Consider the following 18,510-nt stretch of genomic DNA (forward strand, 5'->3'; position numbering starts at 1 on the left):
CGTCAATCGCGACGGTGAACGTGACCGACACGCTCTCCGCCGATAAAACAGTGCCACAAGTTTCGCACATCTTCACCAATTCTCGCAGAAGAGAGACGCCGTGCGATGGCAAAAGGGGGAAAAGGGAATGGGGCAGTACCCCCTGGTACGGATTCTTTTTGTTGCTCCGCAGGGACTCTGCTGGATGTACCGTGCGAACTTTTGCCAACTCACCCACGCGCGTGGTGTTTAATCATTTTCACACTGCGGCAAAATGTGTGAGAATGTGCGCACGTGTGTGTGTGTGCGTATTCGTTTTACAGTCTCGTACGCCGGCAGTAATGCCGGTGGCCGTATAAAGGTTTAACAAGAACCCAGTGCTGATGGGTGGAACTGGGAAAAATTGAAACAAAGAGGAGAAGTTTCTTTGTAAGTTACTAACTTGCTTTTAATAACAAAACTTTTTTCCAAAAAACAAAACAGTAGAAAATACAACACAATTTCTACTATTCCTACCAAGTACGCACACAATGTACACTAGTTCTTGGACAAGAACTCTCGCATATACTGATTAACCACCTCGGGTTTGTGCTGCTGCAGGAAGTGATCGACACCGGGCACGATGCGGAACTCAAGATTCTCAAACTCCTGCTGCATGAGCGGGCCCGTTTCCTTCGAGATGTAGAGATCGTTTTCGCCCAGCAGATACAGTCCCCGGGCAAACGTTTTCGGCCTGGGCGGCGTCAGCTTCCGCGTGAAGAACCGGAAATTCTCACGGTAGTAGTTGATCGGGTACGTCATACCGTTCGGTTTGGAGAAGGTATATTTAAATGCTTCGACCACTTCGGGGCCACCGTGCTGGCTGAATATGATTTTGAAGATTTGGAAGTCCCCAAGCCGCACGAAGAACTCCGGTAGCCATGGCATTTGGTAAAAGAAGATGTACCTAGTAGTGGGTGCCATGCAACGCAAACGGTCATAATTAATAACTTGAGTGAGATCACAAGTCGTGGCTTCTACTTACCAAGACATCTTGAACTGTGTTTTGCTGCTGGAGAAAAGCTTACGCGCTATTTTCTGCGATGGAGCATCCATCATGATGTATCGGTCTATCATGTCCATGTGCTTCGTTATAAAGTGCCATCCGATCACTGCGCCCCAATCGTGCGCAACGAGAGTAAACTTTTGGCGTCCTAGAGAAAATAAAGGGAAGATGGCATATATGGGAAAAAAACGTCTTCATTGTCGAGATTTAAACGACCCGTCCAACCACCAACTTCACAGAGCAACAGCTTGATCGGACACATAAAAGAAGCCAATCGATCGTACAATTTGGAGACAGTTTTATGATCCATTTGACCTAGAACTCTAAAACGGCACACCAAGGCACAAGTATGTCTAACCGAATCTTGCAGCCTCACCTCATGACCAACGCTTTGTATGCGTAGATCCGGCAAGATCGTGGTGCGTGCGACCACCGCAGCATTGACTCACCGGCGTTAATGACGACATTTTTATCGATAAAAACTACCATGCGGTGCTGCCGTGTGCGTTGCTAAGGTAATCGATAGTGAATCGTGTACCACCATCCATTCCACCATCGATCAACCTTATCTCGTACCCGGTGCCCACACTCGCTGCCATTCGAATACGAAGGTGAAGGTTAAACGGATCGTTTTTATCTTTTAGGGTTTTTGGCCAGCAGGCAATAGTGGACGATAACATCATTAACTAGCCACTGGATCCCTTTTTTGTAAGGGGAATTCATCATTAGTTACTAGCATTTGATACAGCAATGGTAACATATTTGTCTGTAATGTTTGTACTAGTGCATAATTAATCTTTCCAGAAAAGTCATTTATATGTATGTTAACCGAGGAGTCATTCAAATCTGGACTCGACTCTTAAAAGCTCCATGGGGAGAGAGAGACAAGTGCTTCATGAGTGTTTGAAATTGAGATTCAGATTCATTTATACAATTCTAAGTGAACCGGATTCACCCAACACTAGCATGTACACTTTCTGCGGAACAGGCACCTTCCCCGCTTGTGACACTCCCAATCGTAACTGCAAAACATGTGGACGTGGAAGATAAACAAAACCTTCAAATTTATCACACCTTTCGAACCAAACATCTCAGAATTACCAAATGGTGTCTAATGCTGGGTTCCGAATCGGAAGGGAGTGGGGGGAAAATCAATAAACATCATCACTGTTTTTTGACTATTGCATAATTCGCCTCCCAAACCCACACCGTGCGGCCCAACGTAAACAAAACCACATCCCGATCGGTGCTCGCCCAACTCAATCAAACTGGCGGCCACCGATCCATTTGTCACCAATATAGCAACAGGGTGGAATTTCACAACCATAGGATCTGTCAGCTGTTGTGTGAGGTCGAGTGTCCAAATGATCGGTGAACTGCACCGGCGACGGCAGTGGTCCATTATCTACGGCGTGAGTTTCTTATCTCGATTGCTTCCTCGCTTTTTTTTTTTTACGAAATCACTCACAATACGCATGTCAGGTGGCTGTCGTGAACTTTGTACAGGTAACAGTATCTTCAATCACTTAGCACCTTTTTCCCTCCAGGTGGCTGGATGTACACACTCTTGAACCTACCTAAGGCACGCACCAGGCACCGTATGTCCTCTGTCATGTTGTCGATACGATATGCATAGCGGTACTGAGGTTTTTCCGTATCACCGTACCCACGCATATCCAACGCCACAACCCTGGAGAAGAGATGACAACGTTCAATCAACAACTATAGAAGTCTTGCGAATGGTGCTTTGTATTCTACACCTACCAGTAGTCCTTGGAGAACTCCTTCAGCTGATGGCGCCACGAGTACCAGAATTCGGGAAACCCGTGCACAAACACCATGAGCGGCTTGGAACGATCTCCCTTTTCCACGTAATGGATTCTGATGCCCTGCGAAAGATATCCCAATCAGCTGTAACTCTTGAGGTCTGTTCCCCTTTTGTAGCGATCACCTTCACTTACATTCGCATTCTGGTACTTGTCCACACCGTAGTCGTGGTTCTTCAAACAATCGGGCGGTACCGGCCGCTCCTTTGTGATCCAAAATTTCGTGTGCGGTTTCGTCACGAACAGCACCAGTATGCCGAACAGCACGCGCAAACTGTAGAACGCACAGAGCGCGTACGACACAACGAACTGTATCGACTCCCGGATGTAGTACTGGACCATCGTGCGGATATGTTGATTATTTGGGATGGGCCCGTATCATTCACTCGCGCAATCGCGTGACCGCCGGCTGATGATGATGAGTTATTGTGTGATGTGGTGCACACCGATTACAACGACGCACTGAGCGTGGTGCGGCTGGTGCCGGTTGTTTGTCGCGATCGATAGACGACGCTCTCGGCGTGGTGGTAGTGAGTTTGCGCCAAACACCGTACGATAAGATGAAGGGAGACACTGCGCGGGGTGTGAAGGGGTCGTGTACACGGTGGGGAGAAATAGCAACGTACAGTGGGACATGACCGATGTGGTTCGGGTTTTTGATAGCATTTAATAGCTGTGAATAAATTTTTAAGAAATTAAGTAATTAAAGTTAAAAATTGTTCTAGATAGAATAATAAATAATAATAAATAAAAAAAATCCCAAATACACAGCAACACAGCAAAGTCACTCATACACGTGTTCGATGATGTAAAAATATATTTTTTTTTGTGTTTTTTCTTTGGTAAATATAACGTGATAAACATATGTTATATAAGGAAATAATTATTATTCATAAAAACTTTTATGCCATAGCTTACAACTCAAAACCGCAGCGTGTGAATGTATTCGTTACCCACCGTACAGTGGCAATAGTCGTACGACGCCATGGACGTACTTTTTAAACAACCGCTACTGCGGTTTGTAATGGAAGGCCCGATTCACCATCGTCACTCTGGTGTTGTTACCCATCAAGCGACATTACCGCTCCCATTCACATCTCCCGCCAACGTTGCCGGGGCTAGATAATTATGGTGCCGGCGGTCAGCACCAATCGTACGGATGCTGCTGCCGATCAGCGACTTGGTAAGACGAGCATGATTGTAATATCGTGACCTCACGTTAGAGATGCCCCAACGGTACATCCCGATCCGCTGGTGCAACTGCATCCGATTAGCTCGGGGCACTTCTGATTGATTATTGTTACGGGCCGGGGAAAAAGGCAGCGCAAAATATAGCTGAAAAAGTGTATGAGTCTCTGTGTATAGACGTAATTTGTGGTTCACACCGCAAAACACTAGAAGAATGAGCAAAATGGGAGCACATGAAAATGATGTGAAATTAGCGTATAGATGAGATAATGCTATAGCATGAAGAAATTTCTTCGATAAAGCGGCATTCTTTAAAATTGCCAAGCATCTGATAACGTAAATATTGCGTTAGTTGTGAAACTTGCGCTGTTGATATCAAACAAATGGGAGATTTCTATGCAAATAACGAACCGAACCATGCTGTGTTTGCTGTATATATACAGCTGTGTGTGTTCTTTGCAATGATGTAATCACTACGATCGAAGCCTACACAGATATTTATTTTTGCTTTAAGAACTTTATTCCATGCAATCGAATCGATTCCTGATCCATAACTTTTTGAAAGATTACATATGCAAAAGACTTCAATGTTGGAAGATCACAGATGAAAGAATTCGTAACGTTTGTCATCGAAGAATCACATCGTCTAAACGCACCTGTTCCATTGGACAAGACTGTTGATTCGCCTCGTTAACAGTATCGATTACGACTTGATCGTACCGTTTATGATCATTCTACCACAGGTTAGATTTTCGTCGTTTACCACCTTAAGCTTCTTGAGGTACTGGATAAATACGTCCGAATCGAGCGGACCGATTTGACGGTCGAGCCGCTCCAACGCCCAGCGGAATCCATCCTTGCCGGTGGCGATGAACGATAATGTCACCAGCTTATAAGTAGCCGCCCTATTCAATGGCTCGTAAGTGCTACCATCGTGCAAGTTACGTACCTCGATCGAGAGTACCCGGTGGTACGGTGCGCGATCGAGATCCGCCACTACACGCAAACCCGACACCTGTGCCACGTTCATGCGCTTCACACTATCCCACACGATCGAGTGCTCGACGATGTTCCACAGTGCGTCACCGCGCAGCGTCACCAGATCGACCGTGTTCGAGAATGGGCTCGCTCCGATTGCCTCTTCGTTGGTAATATCTGTGAAGCATTATGCGGTGTGTTGGTGTGCGTTTCGGTAAATTTACGAACTCAAACTACGTACATCCGCGGGGTATGGGTGTGCGAAAGTTCCCGGCATTGATAACAGCTACCGGGTGGAACGTTTCGTTGGTGTAGTAGTCGACAATCGCATCCGCCACAAGGCATCCCAAGTTACACTCTCTAAGCCGGCAGGTGTCCTGCACGAGATCAATCTTGGTTTCGGCAATTTTGGTCGCCCCGTAAGCTTCCACCTGGCGCCGATAGGGTTCCAGAATTTTAAGCGCCGCTCGACTCTGTGGAATTCTGTTGGAGAGGTACACCGGGAATCCGTCCCAGTACTCTACTTCGCCTTGCGCATTAAAGTAAGTCGTCAAACGGCCAACATACTTACCGTAGGCATAGGCTTGAACAATCAAGATCTTATGAGAATAGGAGAAAGGAATTTTGAATGCATAACTTATCGAACACGGGGTAGAGCACCGTCTCATCCTTCAGTACCTTACGTCCGTTCTTGTTGTGCACCACCACCGGGTAATCGCCGAGTATTTTATCCAATTTATTGTACGGTTTGCTGGAAGCGTTTGGAAACAGAAACGAATGCGAATGTCCCCCCACGATCACATCCACGTGATCTCCCGCCTCTTGAGCGATCTGTTTATCAACCTCCAGACCGCAGTGCGACAAAACCACTATAATGTTCACACCGCGTTGCTTCAGCGCTTCCGACTCAGTACGTACCGCGGCAACCGAATCGGAAAATGTGATGCTTTCAGTGTTGGAAAGCTCCTGCCCGGAAAGTTGAAATCAAATAGAGAGTCGGTTCGCTCACACGGCCATTGCTGGGAACTCACGTGTGTTTTATCAGCTATCACGCCTATAATGCCGATCGATCGTCCATTCCGGTTGAGTATCACCGAAGGAGGCAGGGCAGGAAACGGTTCCTTCGATCGGATTAAATTTGTTGCCACCGTTGGAATCTTCATGCTTGCGAGTGCTTCCAGATACGGGATTAAACCTTTTAGGCCATCATCAAACTCATGGTTTCCGAGTGTCTAAGTGGAGCAATAGGCACCGACGATTAGGGCGAAATTTGAATGATCATCTGCAGCAGAGCACAACTTACCATCGCCTCGGGGTGCAGTAGTTTGATGAACCGCGCGACTACTTTCCACCGGTGATAGTTGTACCAGATCGTGCCTTGATAATTGTCACCGACATTGAAGAACAGTGGATTCGGATGTCTCTTTCTGAGCGTCTGCACGGTGTGGAATACCCGTGCAATGCCGGCGATGCACGTGTCACCCTCGCTAGCCTTGCATTTGGACGATCTTTCTGAAGTTTCCGCAAAGCTGGTGAGAAATCGGCATTAGGCCAGCGAAGTACCTCCCGAAGCGAACGTCTCATAATTACCGTGCATGCAGATCGTTCATATGTACGATCGTTAGTGGGAACAGCTTGCGCAGCTTACCACGATCAGTTGGCAAATTGTCTGTCGCGCCGCACTGCAACGCTACAAAAGCCCACACCGTCGAAGCGATCAGTAAGACTGTCCACATTACTGCACAGAAGGCGCCACACGCCACGGGTGATTGTTACCCTCTCCAAGTGCGGAACACCTTTTTTATACGCAACTCCTACTCCGCAGCTAGTTGCCGGTGAGCGATCGGTAAAGGCGCGTGGAAAACAAATGTTGGAAAACTTAGTTTACCCGTGGTAAATAACGTTTCTCGCGCCTGCACCCTCGACCGCAAGGCGCTCCATAATCAATTAGTCGACAGACAGACAAGCAGCTCCTCAAGCGCGCAGAGTGGCAAGCAAATCCATACGCTGCCCGTACGCGGTGCTTTCGCGTGCGACATTCGATCAATGCATCGCATTAATTTGCCCACCTTCTTCCGAATCGAAAGGGCAAGTGATTGGACCACGACCGCGGCCATGGTACGATATAAATCCAACGAGCGCAGCCTACCGGGCGGTATTACTCCGTAATGTATCAATTAGTGATCGGGTGTTTGCAACGTGCGGTGCTCGTTTGCGGCGAGTTCCTGCTCCGGGTAATCCGGTGGCTGAACGTATCGTACTGGATACCGACACCGAGACCCAACCCACCGGATACGCTAAACCACAGCAAATGGGGCACTCATCGGTACATCCAAATTCACGTAAGTCTGCCAGGTTGGTGGGCTTCTTAACGCTTGTCCATTAAGAACCTTCAAGTATCTGCTCAACAGGATATCAAGCTGCACTACGTCGAGAAGGGGTCGAGTAGCAAACCGCTGATGCTGTTCCTGCACGGTTTGCCCGATTTCTGGTACACCTGGCGCTATCAGATGCACGAATTTTCGCAAAACTACTGGACGGTCGCACTCGATCTGCCCGGTTTCGGTCGCTCGGAACCACCCATCTACCGTATCACCTACAAGCTAAACAACCTAGCACGGATTATCTCCTCGCTGATTGTCGCGCTAGGGAAATCCGATTGCGTTCTGGTGGGTAACGGCGCTGGAGCAATACTGGGCTGGCAGATCGTTAACCAGTATCCGGAGAGGGTGTCCAAGTACGTTATGCTCGGTACGCCTTCGGATGGCGTACTGCAGCAGCTGTACGAGCGTAGTGCCATTCCGCTGGGAACGCTACTCAAATCGGCATTCCTGCTGTACGGAGGGACTTTACCCGTGCTTCTCGGACGTGCTGGTGATTATGCGTGGTTTGACGAGCTGCTTGGTGCGAACGCAAAACCACAAGACGTGGAAGCATATAAGTACACCTTCGCCCAACCATCAGCACTAGACCGAGCGCTGATAGCCTTTCGTGACAATTTTATCGACTTTTTCCTGGAGGAGTTCGACTACCGCGTACGCAAACCGTCCAACACACCGGGACTGTTTTTATGTGGAGAAAAGGACTGGTTAGTTGATCCGGAGCAATGCAACGCTTTGCTGTTGTCCATTTATCAACCGCTGGAGACGCGCTTTGTGCCACGGGTAGGTCAGTTCATGCATCAGGATGATCCTAAAGCGGTGAACAAAAGTATATCGGAATTTCTAAGAGGACATGTAACACCACCAACTCACGTGATTCATGATGAACCGCAGAAACAGATATTGGTAAAAGAAATTTGTAGCAATTGTTATGGAAAGGCTCATAGTAAAACAGAAGATCATCACGAAGATTGCGTCAACAATTGCGACGGACAGGAGCATAAACACATTTTCAACAATCTAAGAATTCCTATTTGTTCTTAAGTGATCACAATCAGCTGAATACAATCGGGTAAACTTTAACTCAGAAAAACAAACATACTCAACGGGTGCTTTATTGCCAGATTTTTGCTTCTACCTCTACGGTCTCATCTATTATTGCCAAACAATGTTTCTACAACAAACTCCACATTCGTACGCATCAATGTCTGCCGAGCCAACCGTCGCATGTCTACTCCTCATCGTGCAGTTGCCGTAAAATTAGCATCTGCTCCTGCTCGCGAATGGTTTCACGCGTTTGCAACGATCGCTGGCGCCACAACCGTGCAGCACGCAGCAGGTTCTGCGGATCATCGTCCGTTCCGGTGGCCGATTCCGGCTGTCGGTGGTGTGTGCTGCGTGACGACTCACCCTGACCCGCCACACCGATCACACCGAGCTCGAGGTCGACCGCTTTCTGTGGCAAACGTTCGGGGAAATCTTTCGAAAAGGAAGAATCCGAGCTGCTGACACTGGAGCAAGATGTAGACTCACCCCAGGCAGTACGTTGACGACGTCTTCGGCGTGCCTTGGTGATAACGCTTCCGACAACTGGTTCGCCGGATGTTAGTTGCGCCTTTATCTTAACCGTATCTACAGGGAGACATGTCAACATTAGTTGATGGTGCTGTCTAATACGTATTCAATTCGTATCCTACCAGCAGTAGAAGGACGTTGCTGATCCAGTAGCTCCAATGTCACTCGCCTTTCGACGGAAGCCGTAATTGGACGGCGCGTTACTCTGTCGCTAGGCAGCGGAATATCTTCTCTTCCGTTAGAAGATGCCGCCGGCACATCCCATCGGCCCCGTTGAACGTCTTCAATACTTCCGGAGCTGGACGATCGATAGTCCGAGCTGGACAGGTCCGTTTCATCGCTTGTCACCTCGCGGAACTGTGTCTCGTTCAGACACCGGAGCTGTGGAATATTTGTTCTGAGCACGTGCCAAAACGAAGGATCTTCGGATACGAAATTTTCCCTCAAATCCAGCACCTCCAGCTTTTCGCACAGAGCCAGAAAGGTAACACTGCCCAAATCAGTTATCCGATTGCTGCGAATAGCAAAAGAAAGTGATGACTACTTGTCGAATCCGCCCATTTGGGACGCCATCAGTGCGCTTACCCCTTCAGACTGATCTTCCTGATGTTGATCAAATTCGAACACGGTCCCACCTCTTCTATAAGATTGTAGTCCGCGACGAGTTCCTCGAGCGATTCAAGCCCCGTTGTTCCGTCCAAGTGCTTCAAGCTGCACCGAGACACGTTCAGATAGCGCAGGAACGTCATATCACATCCCAGGTCCCGCAAGGTCATCACGATGCTGCCTTCCAGTATGAGCGATCGCAGCTGCGGTATAAAGCATGGTATTCGCTGCAGACTGGTCATGTGCGATATGACTTTAAGCTTAATCTCGTGCACCGTTGCTAGATCCTGCGTTCCGGCTGCTTGGCGCTGGAAGTAAACACGTTTGCATTCATTACCACACAACACTCGTTTGCGTCTTGCGACGCTTATTACCAGCAACTCCTCGATCGTCGGTTCGGCGGGTATTACGATGGGGAAGTATCGTTGCGGTGCTGGTACAAAGGATGGTTCCAGCGGTGCAATACGAGCCACCGGGCGGTTACGCGTAGCATTCAGCATGTTTCTTATAGCCACAAAATGGCCTCCACCACCATCGGGAGGCCCTGTTTCCTGCAGCTCCCCAACGGATGGCTGCCGCGATCTTGGTGCCGACGAGGCTGACGATGCTGGACGCTGGTAGTCATCCAGCGGGATCTGTTCCTCAGGCATCCGCGTTACCAAACCAATCGAAACCGAAACTTTCCCGAACAAAGAACGCACCAACACTGTACCGCGAATGTTCCTAACCTGGAATATTCTGCAGGGAAAAAAAGACAGGGACCTAGACACGAGCTAAACAACCTTTGTTTGTTACCATGGAGATGCATGCTAGTTTTGCGGGGTGGCACTCGCTGGGTCCGGTCGGGGGAAGTGTTGCAACTGGAAAAAACGGAATTGATTGGTGGGAGTTTTTTTGTTGTTGCTATTGTCCTTTCTTTTCCCTTTTGCCAACCCAAAACCCTGCCCGACTTCGTTGGGTCGTGTAAATAAATAGCGTAAATATTGAGCACGTTTTGTCCTTGAACTAAACACAGAATCAATTGTTCCGTTCCGTATCCCGTTTTTTTTTTTGCACCTTACTTCCCGCACCGAGTGCTGCATCGTCATTGCTACATAATTCGTTCTTGGTTCTTTCTATAATAACCTTCAATCGAAAGTTTGTGAAGTAATACGACTGTTAACACGATGTTATTCTCAATTGCATCACTATTCTTATTTAGTGCACTTAAGCAGAAAAATCTTTACGACAAATGCCAATTTTCCTTTAGGAAATTCTCAACTAATTGCAATACTGTTTGGAGACAACCTGTCAAACGATTCTATTTATCAAAACCAAATGAAGCTGAGCTAACGGGACGCGAATCCTCTACCGGATCCCACGCCATCGTTATGCGGTGCTATGACATACTTCAACGCATGTCCAAGCTTGGATATATGGGTTAACTACAAGTCCTTCGATCACGAGCTCGTCCAAAGCTACTTGGATCTTGGGGGCAAAGTCTATTACACTGCTTCAAGTTGTTCTGCTTCGAAGCTTTGGAGATCATCGCACGTCAATTTAGATCTTGGCATACTTTTGTAGATCAATTCAGCTGGGCATGCAGGTTCAGGTTCGTGGATAAGCTATCTTATGATATATGATAGGACCTTTTTTTTATTCAACGCATTGCTCATAACGAATGGAAGCTTAATCTAATGTATGTACAATTCACATTCGTTTGAAGACATTTCCTTCTCCAAACAGTGAAAGGTCACCTTATCAACAGCGAGTCTTTGGAGATTCTTACTTACTTATCCGGAGCTACACCCGCTTCGCGTCCTTGGCCTGCTGCAGGAGCCTTCTAAACCGCTCACGGTCGAGCACCTTCGTCTGCCAATCCATTATCCCGTCCTTTTTGGACGCATCAACGCTATCACTCCATCTCAATTTGGGCCTACCACGCCTCCTCTGGTCATGTGGACGTCCTAGAAGAACTTTTGGGGCTGGGTTGTCCGGTGTAATTCTCATGACGTGACTAGGCCACCGGAGCCTGACGAGTCTAATCCGCTGTATGACAGTGAGTTCTACGTGCAGCTCGTAGAGCTCGTCATTGTAGCGGTTCCTCCATTGTCCTTCCACACGTATATAAGTTCTATATAGTGGTTCGTTGCGACAGGTGTTTTGAGTGGAGAAGTTTCCTCAGCCTGTAGTATGACAGGTTGGCAGCCAGCACCCCAGCGCGTATTGCAACATCAATGTTATTGTCGGTGCCGACTTTTGACCCAAGGTAGGTAAAATTTTGGACGACTTCGAAAGAGCGGTCACCTATTTGAATTTTTGAATTGTAAGGACTTTTGAGATGTTCGTAGGTTAATTTACAGATCCAGATCTAGGTGCATGGATTAGCGATGTTCAGATAAGTGATAGCAGCTTTAATCATGTTATATTTTATGTTGTATAATGCATTAAACTCAGCAGGCCCATCATTGCCATGAGCTATTCAAAAAGGGTAAAGAACCAAACACAGTTACAGTTCCACCTACCTAAGAATGGTAGAAAAAACTATTCCATACACAAACTAATACACTCCGATATACACACAGCTAATCTTTAATTCAAAGACTCATCTTTTGCATTGAAATGCGTCATTTATTATCGCTGAACAAATGATCAAGATGTAAAACAATTGAATAATTACTACGACCCCTAGAGTAGGACATACATTTTAACAGCTTGTTTCAACATGCATATCTATTGATGCATTGTTTAGGTCAATTATGTCTCCATGCTTATTCGGTACATGGTTCGACCAACCGGTCAACCGACCTGTGGCACACTTTCGGATGCATCCCTCTGCCATCCAGTGACCCATCGGATTGCATGCAGATAATGACGGTTGATCCTGGCACGTGACTATGTCTATGCCCACTGATATTACCGCGGTTATTCCGTACGGTTTTGTCGGTCAAGGCAGCAAAAAGCTAGCTTTCACCTAACGCACACGGGACACATTGCTAGACGTTTCCCTTCCAAACCAATTCCCTGCTGGGATGCATCGAACCACCATGTCCAGCTTCGTATCAATGGCTGCGTGCAATTCATATCACTACAAATTATACATAATCCAAATCAAATCTAAATGCATTACAAGAAAAAAAAACAGGACAAAAGCTGGTGTACCAGGCCAGGCAAATCAATATATTCCATCAGAATGCATTTGCTGTCGGTCGTTCTGATAAGATCGTCCCCGGTGCCTCGGTGTGTCATCACAGAAAGTGCACCATTTTTTTCCCCACCTTGGTGCGTAAAACATCTTCCACCGTTGATATAGATGGAATCATTCGGTGACCTTGGGCCACCCGGAACTATAATCAAAATTGCGTCTCAGCAGTAGTTCGTGTATGGCAAATTATAAAATTAACTTCAACATGAATTTGTACTACATAAATTATTATCATGTAAAACAGGGATCGTGATTGCGGTATCGAATCAATATAATGTTGCGTATCGTGCAGCGGATCTACTCCATTCTCCCATCACTCCTGCGCGTACGGGCAGGACACAACTCAAATCAGGACATTGTGCCAACGGCTGCCCTCAATGCCCCCGGAACAGGTGCGATCGAAATGGTTCAATAAATAAAATTATTATGAAATTATTCTTCCCAATCAAGTCCCCCACCGACGGGCGAAGGCAAACCTTGGGTGGACAAACAAAAAGGCACTGGAATGCCTTCGCGTACCTTTCCATTCCCTGTTCCGATTTTCGTGCGCTGTGCGCTCATAAGTGGGTTTTTTTTCTGTTGGGTCAATCCGATCGCATGTCATACGACATCGTGTCCAACAGTCAATCGTTGACTTTCGACGAGTGCGAACACGTCAACACACACGCCCCAGTCGCCAACAGTCCTGGAAAGTGGTTTTTCTTTCCAGGACCCGGTCAGAACCAACTATACCACCCGGCTAGTGGTGTTGTGCGCGTGTTGAGCAGCTCGGGCGAGGAATTCTTGTGTTTTTACTTTTGTGCCAAGTTTGTTCCGTTCGTTTTGGTTTAATTGCTGTTGAATTCTGGTTTTTTTGTTTTACGCCCTTACATTTTACATCCCTTCTTCCGTTGGTTTAAACATCTCGCATCGCAGCCCTGTATTCTACCGTCGAACCATTTTCGTTGTGTGTTATTCTGTTTTTTCCCCTGCTTAGAATCAATTTCCTTTTTCTAGCCCATTGCACCACCGTGTTGCGTTTGTTCCCTTCCGTCGCGTTCCCTTTGCGCCTGTTGTTCGTGCTGTGCGAAAATCTGCGCAGATCCAGCATTGCGAAAGAGCCTTCCGGGTGACAAAAAAAATGTGCAACTCGAGATGCGTTTTATTGAACTGAACAGCAGTTTGGACAGTTGCGAGCGAAGGAGGAGGTACGATGGGCGCACACACGTCCCGGCCAACGGTCCCAGTCGGCTTATTGGCGTTACGCTGACCGTAGTGGCATGGGGATTGGTGGTGATCGTGCTGGGGAATTGGCGTCCAGTGGTCGATGCTCAAGGCATTGCAGCGGTCGAATCGGAGGGTAACGAGACGACGGAGTACTACCATCTCGAGATGGACGCTAGTGCGGAAGTGAAGGAACGGGAAATGCAAGAGCTGCGCCAGAGGTTGGCCGGTACAACATTGCGCGTTACTACACTTCAGGTTGGTTTGTAGTGGTTGTGAAAACTGGTGAAATAGAACACAAAACAAGAAGGGATGCTTGCTAAGCTCGAGGTTTACTAGACCATCTGGAGATACGTGGTAAATACGGACAAGACTAAGCAGATTCTTCTACCAGAATGAGAAAATACAGATCAAGATTATCTGGTGGTGGAGGTGGTTTGAGGTTCTCGCTCTGCTGCAGACCATGAATTTCTTTTGCGAATATTTTGTTGGTGATCTTCAAATATATACCCCAACACTTGATCAGTTGTTACTCTCGCATGTTACTTCCATGAACATGTTGGACATGGTTGTCTACAAAAATAAGACAATGGTGCGTCCTTTCATTTCGGTAACAAGGAAGACCTCATAGACGCCAATCTCCATGGCAAATTCCACAGGCTTAGACACCGTACTGGTATTTCCTTGACAAGTGTAGCGCCTTATAAAACTTTTGAGAAGAGTCATTCTTATCTACCTCCAAAGATGCAGCGAAGATGGTGAAGATGAGAGTCGTGAATTTTAGCTATAAGAATTCGTACAACTTATGCTCTGAATTGGAAATTTAATTTGGATTCACTCTACCTTTCAGCAGACAGTCTGAGGTTACCATTGAGGTCGACGATTGGAGCATCAATTAACGTTGTCACACGCTTGTATGGATGTTTGTAAGATATTACTAATTATATTCCATTCATCTGCACTACAAACAGGACTGGCCCCTCAGCTACACGGTTAAGATCAACGGTTCGTACATCGGTGCCGGTGTTGCCTTCGATCTGCTCGAGTTTCTGATGGAAAAATTCAACTTCACCTACGAGCTCGTAATGCCGGAACAGAACATCGTCGGTTCGTCCAACGACATGGCCGGCAGTGTGCTGCAGCTGTTGGCGAATGGATCTGCCGATATTGCGGTTGCCTTTCTGCCGATACTGGCGGACGCACGTCAACACATCCGCTACTCGACCGGGCTGGACGAGGGCGAATGGATCATGATCATGGTACGCCCGATGGAATCGGCCAGCGGATCCGGTCTGCTCGCACCGTTCAATCGGGACGTTTGGATATTGATTCTGCTGTCGCTGTTGGCCGTCGGTCCGATTATTTACGGCTTGCTGATATTGCGCCACCGGCTCACCAGGGACAAGGAGCAGGTCATCTACAGCCTGCCGCACTGCGTGTGGTTCGTGTACGGTGCACTGATGAAGCAGGGCAGTACCCTTTCACCGACGGGAGGTAAGCGAGTTTAATACGCTTACAAGCTTAGTGTTTAAAAATTAAACTTCGTGGTGCAACAGGCGACTGTAATTGAAGAAACAAAATGTTTATGCCACTTAAGGTCATTTTTGTTATGCCTGAATCAATAGCGTAAAGTGAAACAGCAACGGAGGCAGTCTAAGTACCCGTTTGATATGATTGATTTGTATCGATTATTGTGCCTTCAGCGTTGCAACTGTTGGTACATCCACGGTTGCAATTTCACGTTGGACACCATCAATATTACACACCGTAAACAACGGTTATGAACCTGGGACGATTACAGTTCTACCTGACCTTATCTTTGATGGTTGACCGTTCGATTGAGCAAGCAAACGGTAATGAACGAAGATTTGCAGAACGGATAGCACAGCATGGCGATTTGTGACGGGGAATGATTATTTTATGATTTGCGGACGTGTGTTGATCGTGGTCGACACGGTAAAATTACCCGTAGAAATGGTAATTCAAAATTATGAACATGGATGGGATCGTGCTACAGGACTGACTATCCAGCTCTTGGTAAACAAAGTCACAGAAAGTCAGAAATTGCAGGCCTAGACCTCTTGAGGTTGTTGTGCCCAGCGAGAGAGAGAGAGAGAGAGAGAGAGAGATAGAGAGAGAGAGAGAGAGAGAGAGAGAGAGAGAGAGAGAGAGAGAGGATCGTGCTAATTGTAGAAAGGGATTTCAAAGACCTATTGTGAATTGATGTAAAAGCCTTTCCGGACGTAAATCAGTAACGGTTTCTATACTTTTCTTATCAAGTAGATAAATTATTCATTTTGACCCTTACAATCTTTATCTGTGTTGTTTTGCAGATTCTACCCGTATCCTGTTCGCCAGCTGGTGGATATTCATCACGATCCTAACATCTTTCTACACCGCCAATTTGACCGCCTTTCTCACCCTGTCCAAATTTACGCTCCCGATCAACAACGCCGAGGACGTGCGTCGGAAGGAGAAGCAGTTCGTGACTATCCGTGGCGGTGCGGTTGAGTATGCAATCAAAAATGTAAGTAAATCTATCAATATTCCAGTGAAGTGACGCTGCTATCCAACCGTTCACGATGACCACCAGTTAACGATCTGCATCGTGTTCCACAGTGTCTAAACATTCGCCCCTTAATTGGCCTTACAAAAAAAAAAACACAGATTGATATGGTGGTTGGTTTTCGGGCGCGAAAGTACTCAATTATGTATGGGAGAAGTAAACCTATCACGAAAATCACCTCATAATAGAACCAATGTAACATTAACTTTGGTGGGTTTAGCAGGGCGGCGACCACAAGAACTCAGAAGTGGTGGCAACAGCACCCGAAATTACGCTTTGATTGATGATTACCCACGCACACACACACACCAGTTAGTGTACAGAAGCATAAGTTAGCAAACAGTTCGTCGGTCACTAGGACAGGTGTGAAAACAAATCATTCGCTTCTATGCCGGGGTACTAAACGTTTCGTCCTTGCTGTTACACCCTCTAAATCATCGCCTAAATTCATTCGCTTCTATGTCGGGGTACTAAACGTTTCGTCCTTGCTGTTACACCCTCTAAATCATCGCCTAAATTACAGTATAAGTCTCATTAGAAGACCTCGCTACTTATTGATATACGCTATTGGTTCTTATCACGGTTTTTGATTCGTTAGCGCGACGAAACATTAAACGCCCTCAGTGTGCTGGTCGACAAGCGGCTCGTAGACTTCACGACCAACGTGAACGATAGTGACACGCTTGCGGACAAGGTGGCCAAACAGAACTACGTATTTGTCCGTGACCGGCCCGCTATCGACCACATGATCTACGCGGACTATCTAGTAAGGCGTAAGATAAATACACTCGTCGAACGGTTGCACTGTCCGTACGCAACCGCCACCACACCGTTCCTGAAGCGGAACCGTGCTTTTGGTTTCCCGCTGACCACCGAGTGGAATCGAATATTTGATCCCGAGTATGTACTGTGTGACCTAAAATTACAAGAACAAACAAAAACATTAAAACTCTTGTTATCTATTTCTAAAAAGGTTGCTCAAAATGGTGGAAGGTGGCATCGTCAAGTACAAGTTGCACGATCGCTTACCGAAGGCCGAAATCTGTCCCCAGAATTTGGGCGGTACGGAGCGCCAGCTGAAGAACCGTGATCTCGTCATGACCTACTTCGTCATGGTGACCGGCTTTGTTACCTCGATTGTGGTGTTCGTCAGCGAGCTCGGGTTCCGGTACCTAAACCAGCGCAAGCTCAACGATCTGCTGCAGCAGCAACCGTCCAAAAAGATCACGACCGAGCGGATCTCCTACCTGGGGAAACAGTTTACTGCTGGTGATTCACCACCACCACCGTACGCTGAAATCTTCAGCCGCCATCAGCTCGGTGTACTTGGTAGCGAGCGGACCGGTAAACTGTTCGACGACGGTAACAGCGAACTAGCCAATGGTTCCAACCGACAGATGATCAACGGACGGGACTATATGGTTGTGCGCGAAAAGAATGGGCTCGGTTCGAGGCTCATACCGATGCGTGCACCATCGGCGGCCATCTTTCATTACACGTATGCCAACTAAATTGTGTCGAATAGCTTTTTTAAATCACATATACGATGACGATCACCAATGTGGCAGTGTAACAGAACATAGTGCATTGATTTCAAAAACATCTACATTAGTGTGTGTTGTGTTTGCAATTCTTTCGTTGACCAAGATATAATAATTCGTAATAGACTCTAATTACACAATGACTTCATTGTGTAACTAACGATAGTAACAGCGATACAAGATGCTTTATTTCATCTGTGGTTTTCCTCTCATGTGGTTTTTAACATTTTACTTACTTTACTTAAAGAATACAAAGTTTCACCATATAATGCACATATTCGTGTGACATTGCACCGTATGTGGCAAAACAGCTGAACTAGTTCCAAGAAGATGTTTTCTGCACCGTGTTAGCAATAGTGTGAAAAAGGATATGCTAAAGCATATTTTGTAGTTTAGCAGTGCGTGAATCAAGTTTGAAACATTTTTTAACGAAGGTAC

At 46.8% G+C, this 18,510-nt stretch overlaps 5 protein-coding genes across 5 annotated transcripts; 2 read left to right on the forward strand and 3 right to left on the reverse strand.

Annotated features, from left to right (window-relative positions):
* Window positions 1–516: 516 nt before the first annotated feature.
* LOC128718492 (epoxide hydrolase 3-like) lies at window positions 517–3,204 on the reverse strand (the record flags this gene model as incomplete). The annotated part of the gene is made up of 5 exons (XM_053812115.1): window positions 517–925; window positions 1,004–1,172; window positions 2,602–2,714; window positions 2,789–2,913; window positions 2,986–3,204. Coding segments are annotated over 5 exons (1,035 nt in total), but the record flags the coding sequence as incomplete, so codon positions are not given.
* Window positions 3,205–4,741: 1,537 nt separating this feature from the next.
* LOC128719629 (apyrase-like) lies at window positions 4,742–6,752 on the reverse strand. Its single transcript, XM_053813256.1, has 6 exons — window positions 6,607–6,752; window positions 6,320–6,545; window positions 6,048–6,248; window positions 5,695–5,982; window positions 5,258–5,615; window positions 4,742–5,193 (listed from the first exon to the last, which is right to left on the reverse strand). The coding sequence occupies exons 1-6, from the start codon at window positions 6,750–6,752 to the stop codon at window positions 4,742–4,744; spliced, it is 1,671 nt and encodes a 556-aa protein (XP_053669231.1).
* Window positions 6,753–7,184: 432 nt separating this feature from the next.
* On the forward strand, window positions 7,185–8,441 carry LOC128709260 (epoxide hydrolase 4-like). The gene is made up of 2 exons (XM_053804248.1): window positions 7,185–7,358; window positions 7,428–8,441. Exons 1-2 carry the CDS (start codon window positions 7,185–7,187, stop codon window positions 8,439–8,441), a joined length of 1,188 nt encoding a protein of 395 aa, XP_053660223.1.
* A 187-nt stretch (window positions 8,442–8,628) lies between these two features.
* LOC128708201 (uncharacterized) lies at window positions 8,629–10,228 on the reverse strand. The gene is made up of 4 exons (XM_053803162.1): window positions 9,953–10,228; window positions 9,558–9,886; window positions 9,095–9,486; window positions 8,629–9,029 (listed from the first exon to the last, which is right to left on the reverse strand). Exons 1-4 carry the CDS (start codon window positions 10,226–10,228, stop codon window positions 8,629–8,631), a joined length of 1,398 nt encoding a protein of 465 aa, XP_053659137.1.
* A 3,668-nt stretch (window positions 10,229–13,896) lies between these two features.
* LOC128719904 (probable glutamate receptor) lies at window positions 13,897–18,042 on the forward strand. Its single transcript, XM_053813544.1, has 5 exons — window positions 13,897–14,223; window positions 14,937–15,459; window positions 16,299–16,492; window positions 17,130–17,431; window positions 17,505–18,042. The coding sequence occupies exons 1-5, from the start codon at window positions 13,897–13,899 to the stop codon at window positions 18,040–18,042; spliced, it is 1,884 nt and encodes a 627-aa protein (XP_053669519.1).
* Window positions 18,043–18,510: the final 468 nt, after the last annotated feature.

The sequence above is a fragment of the Anopheles marshallii genome, chromosome 2 (genome assembly GCF_943734725.1).
Source record: "Anopheles marshallii chromosome 2, idAnoMarsDA_429_01, whole genome shotgun sequence".
Classification (NCBI taxonomy): Eukaryota; Metazoa; Arthropoda; class Insecta; order Diptera; family Culicidae; genus Anopheles; species Anopheles marshallii.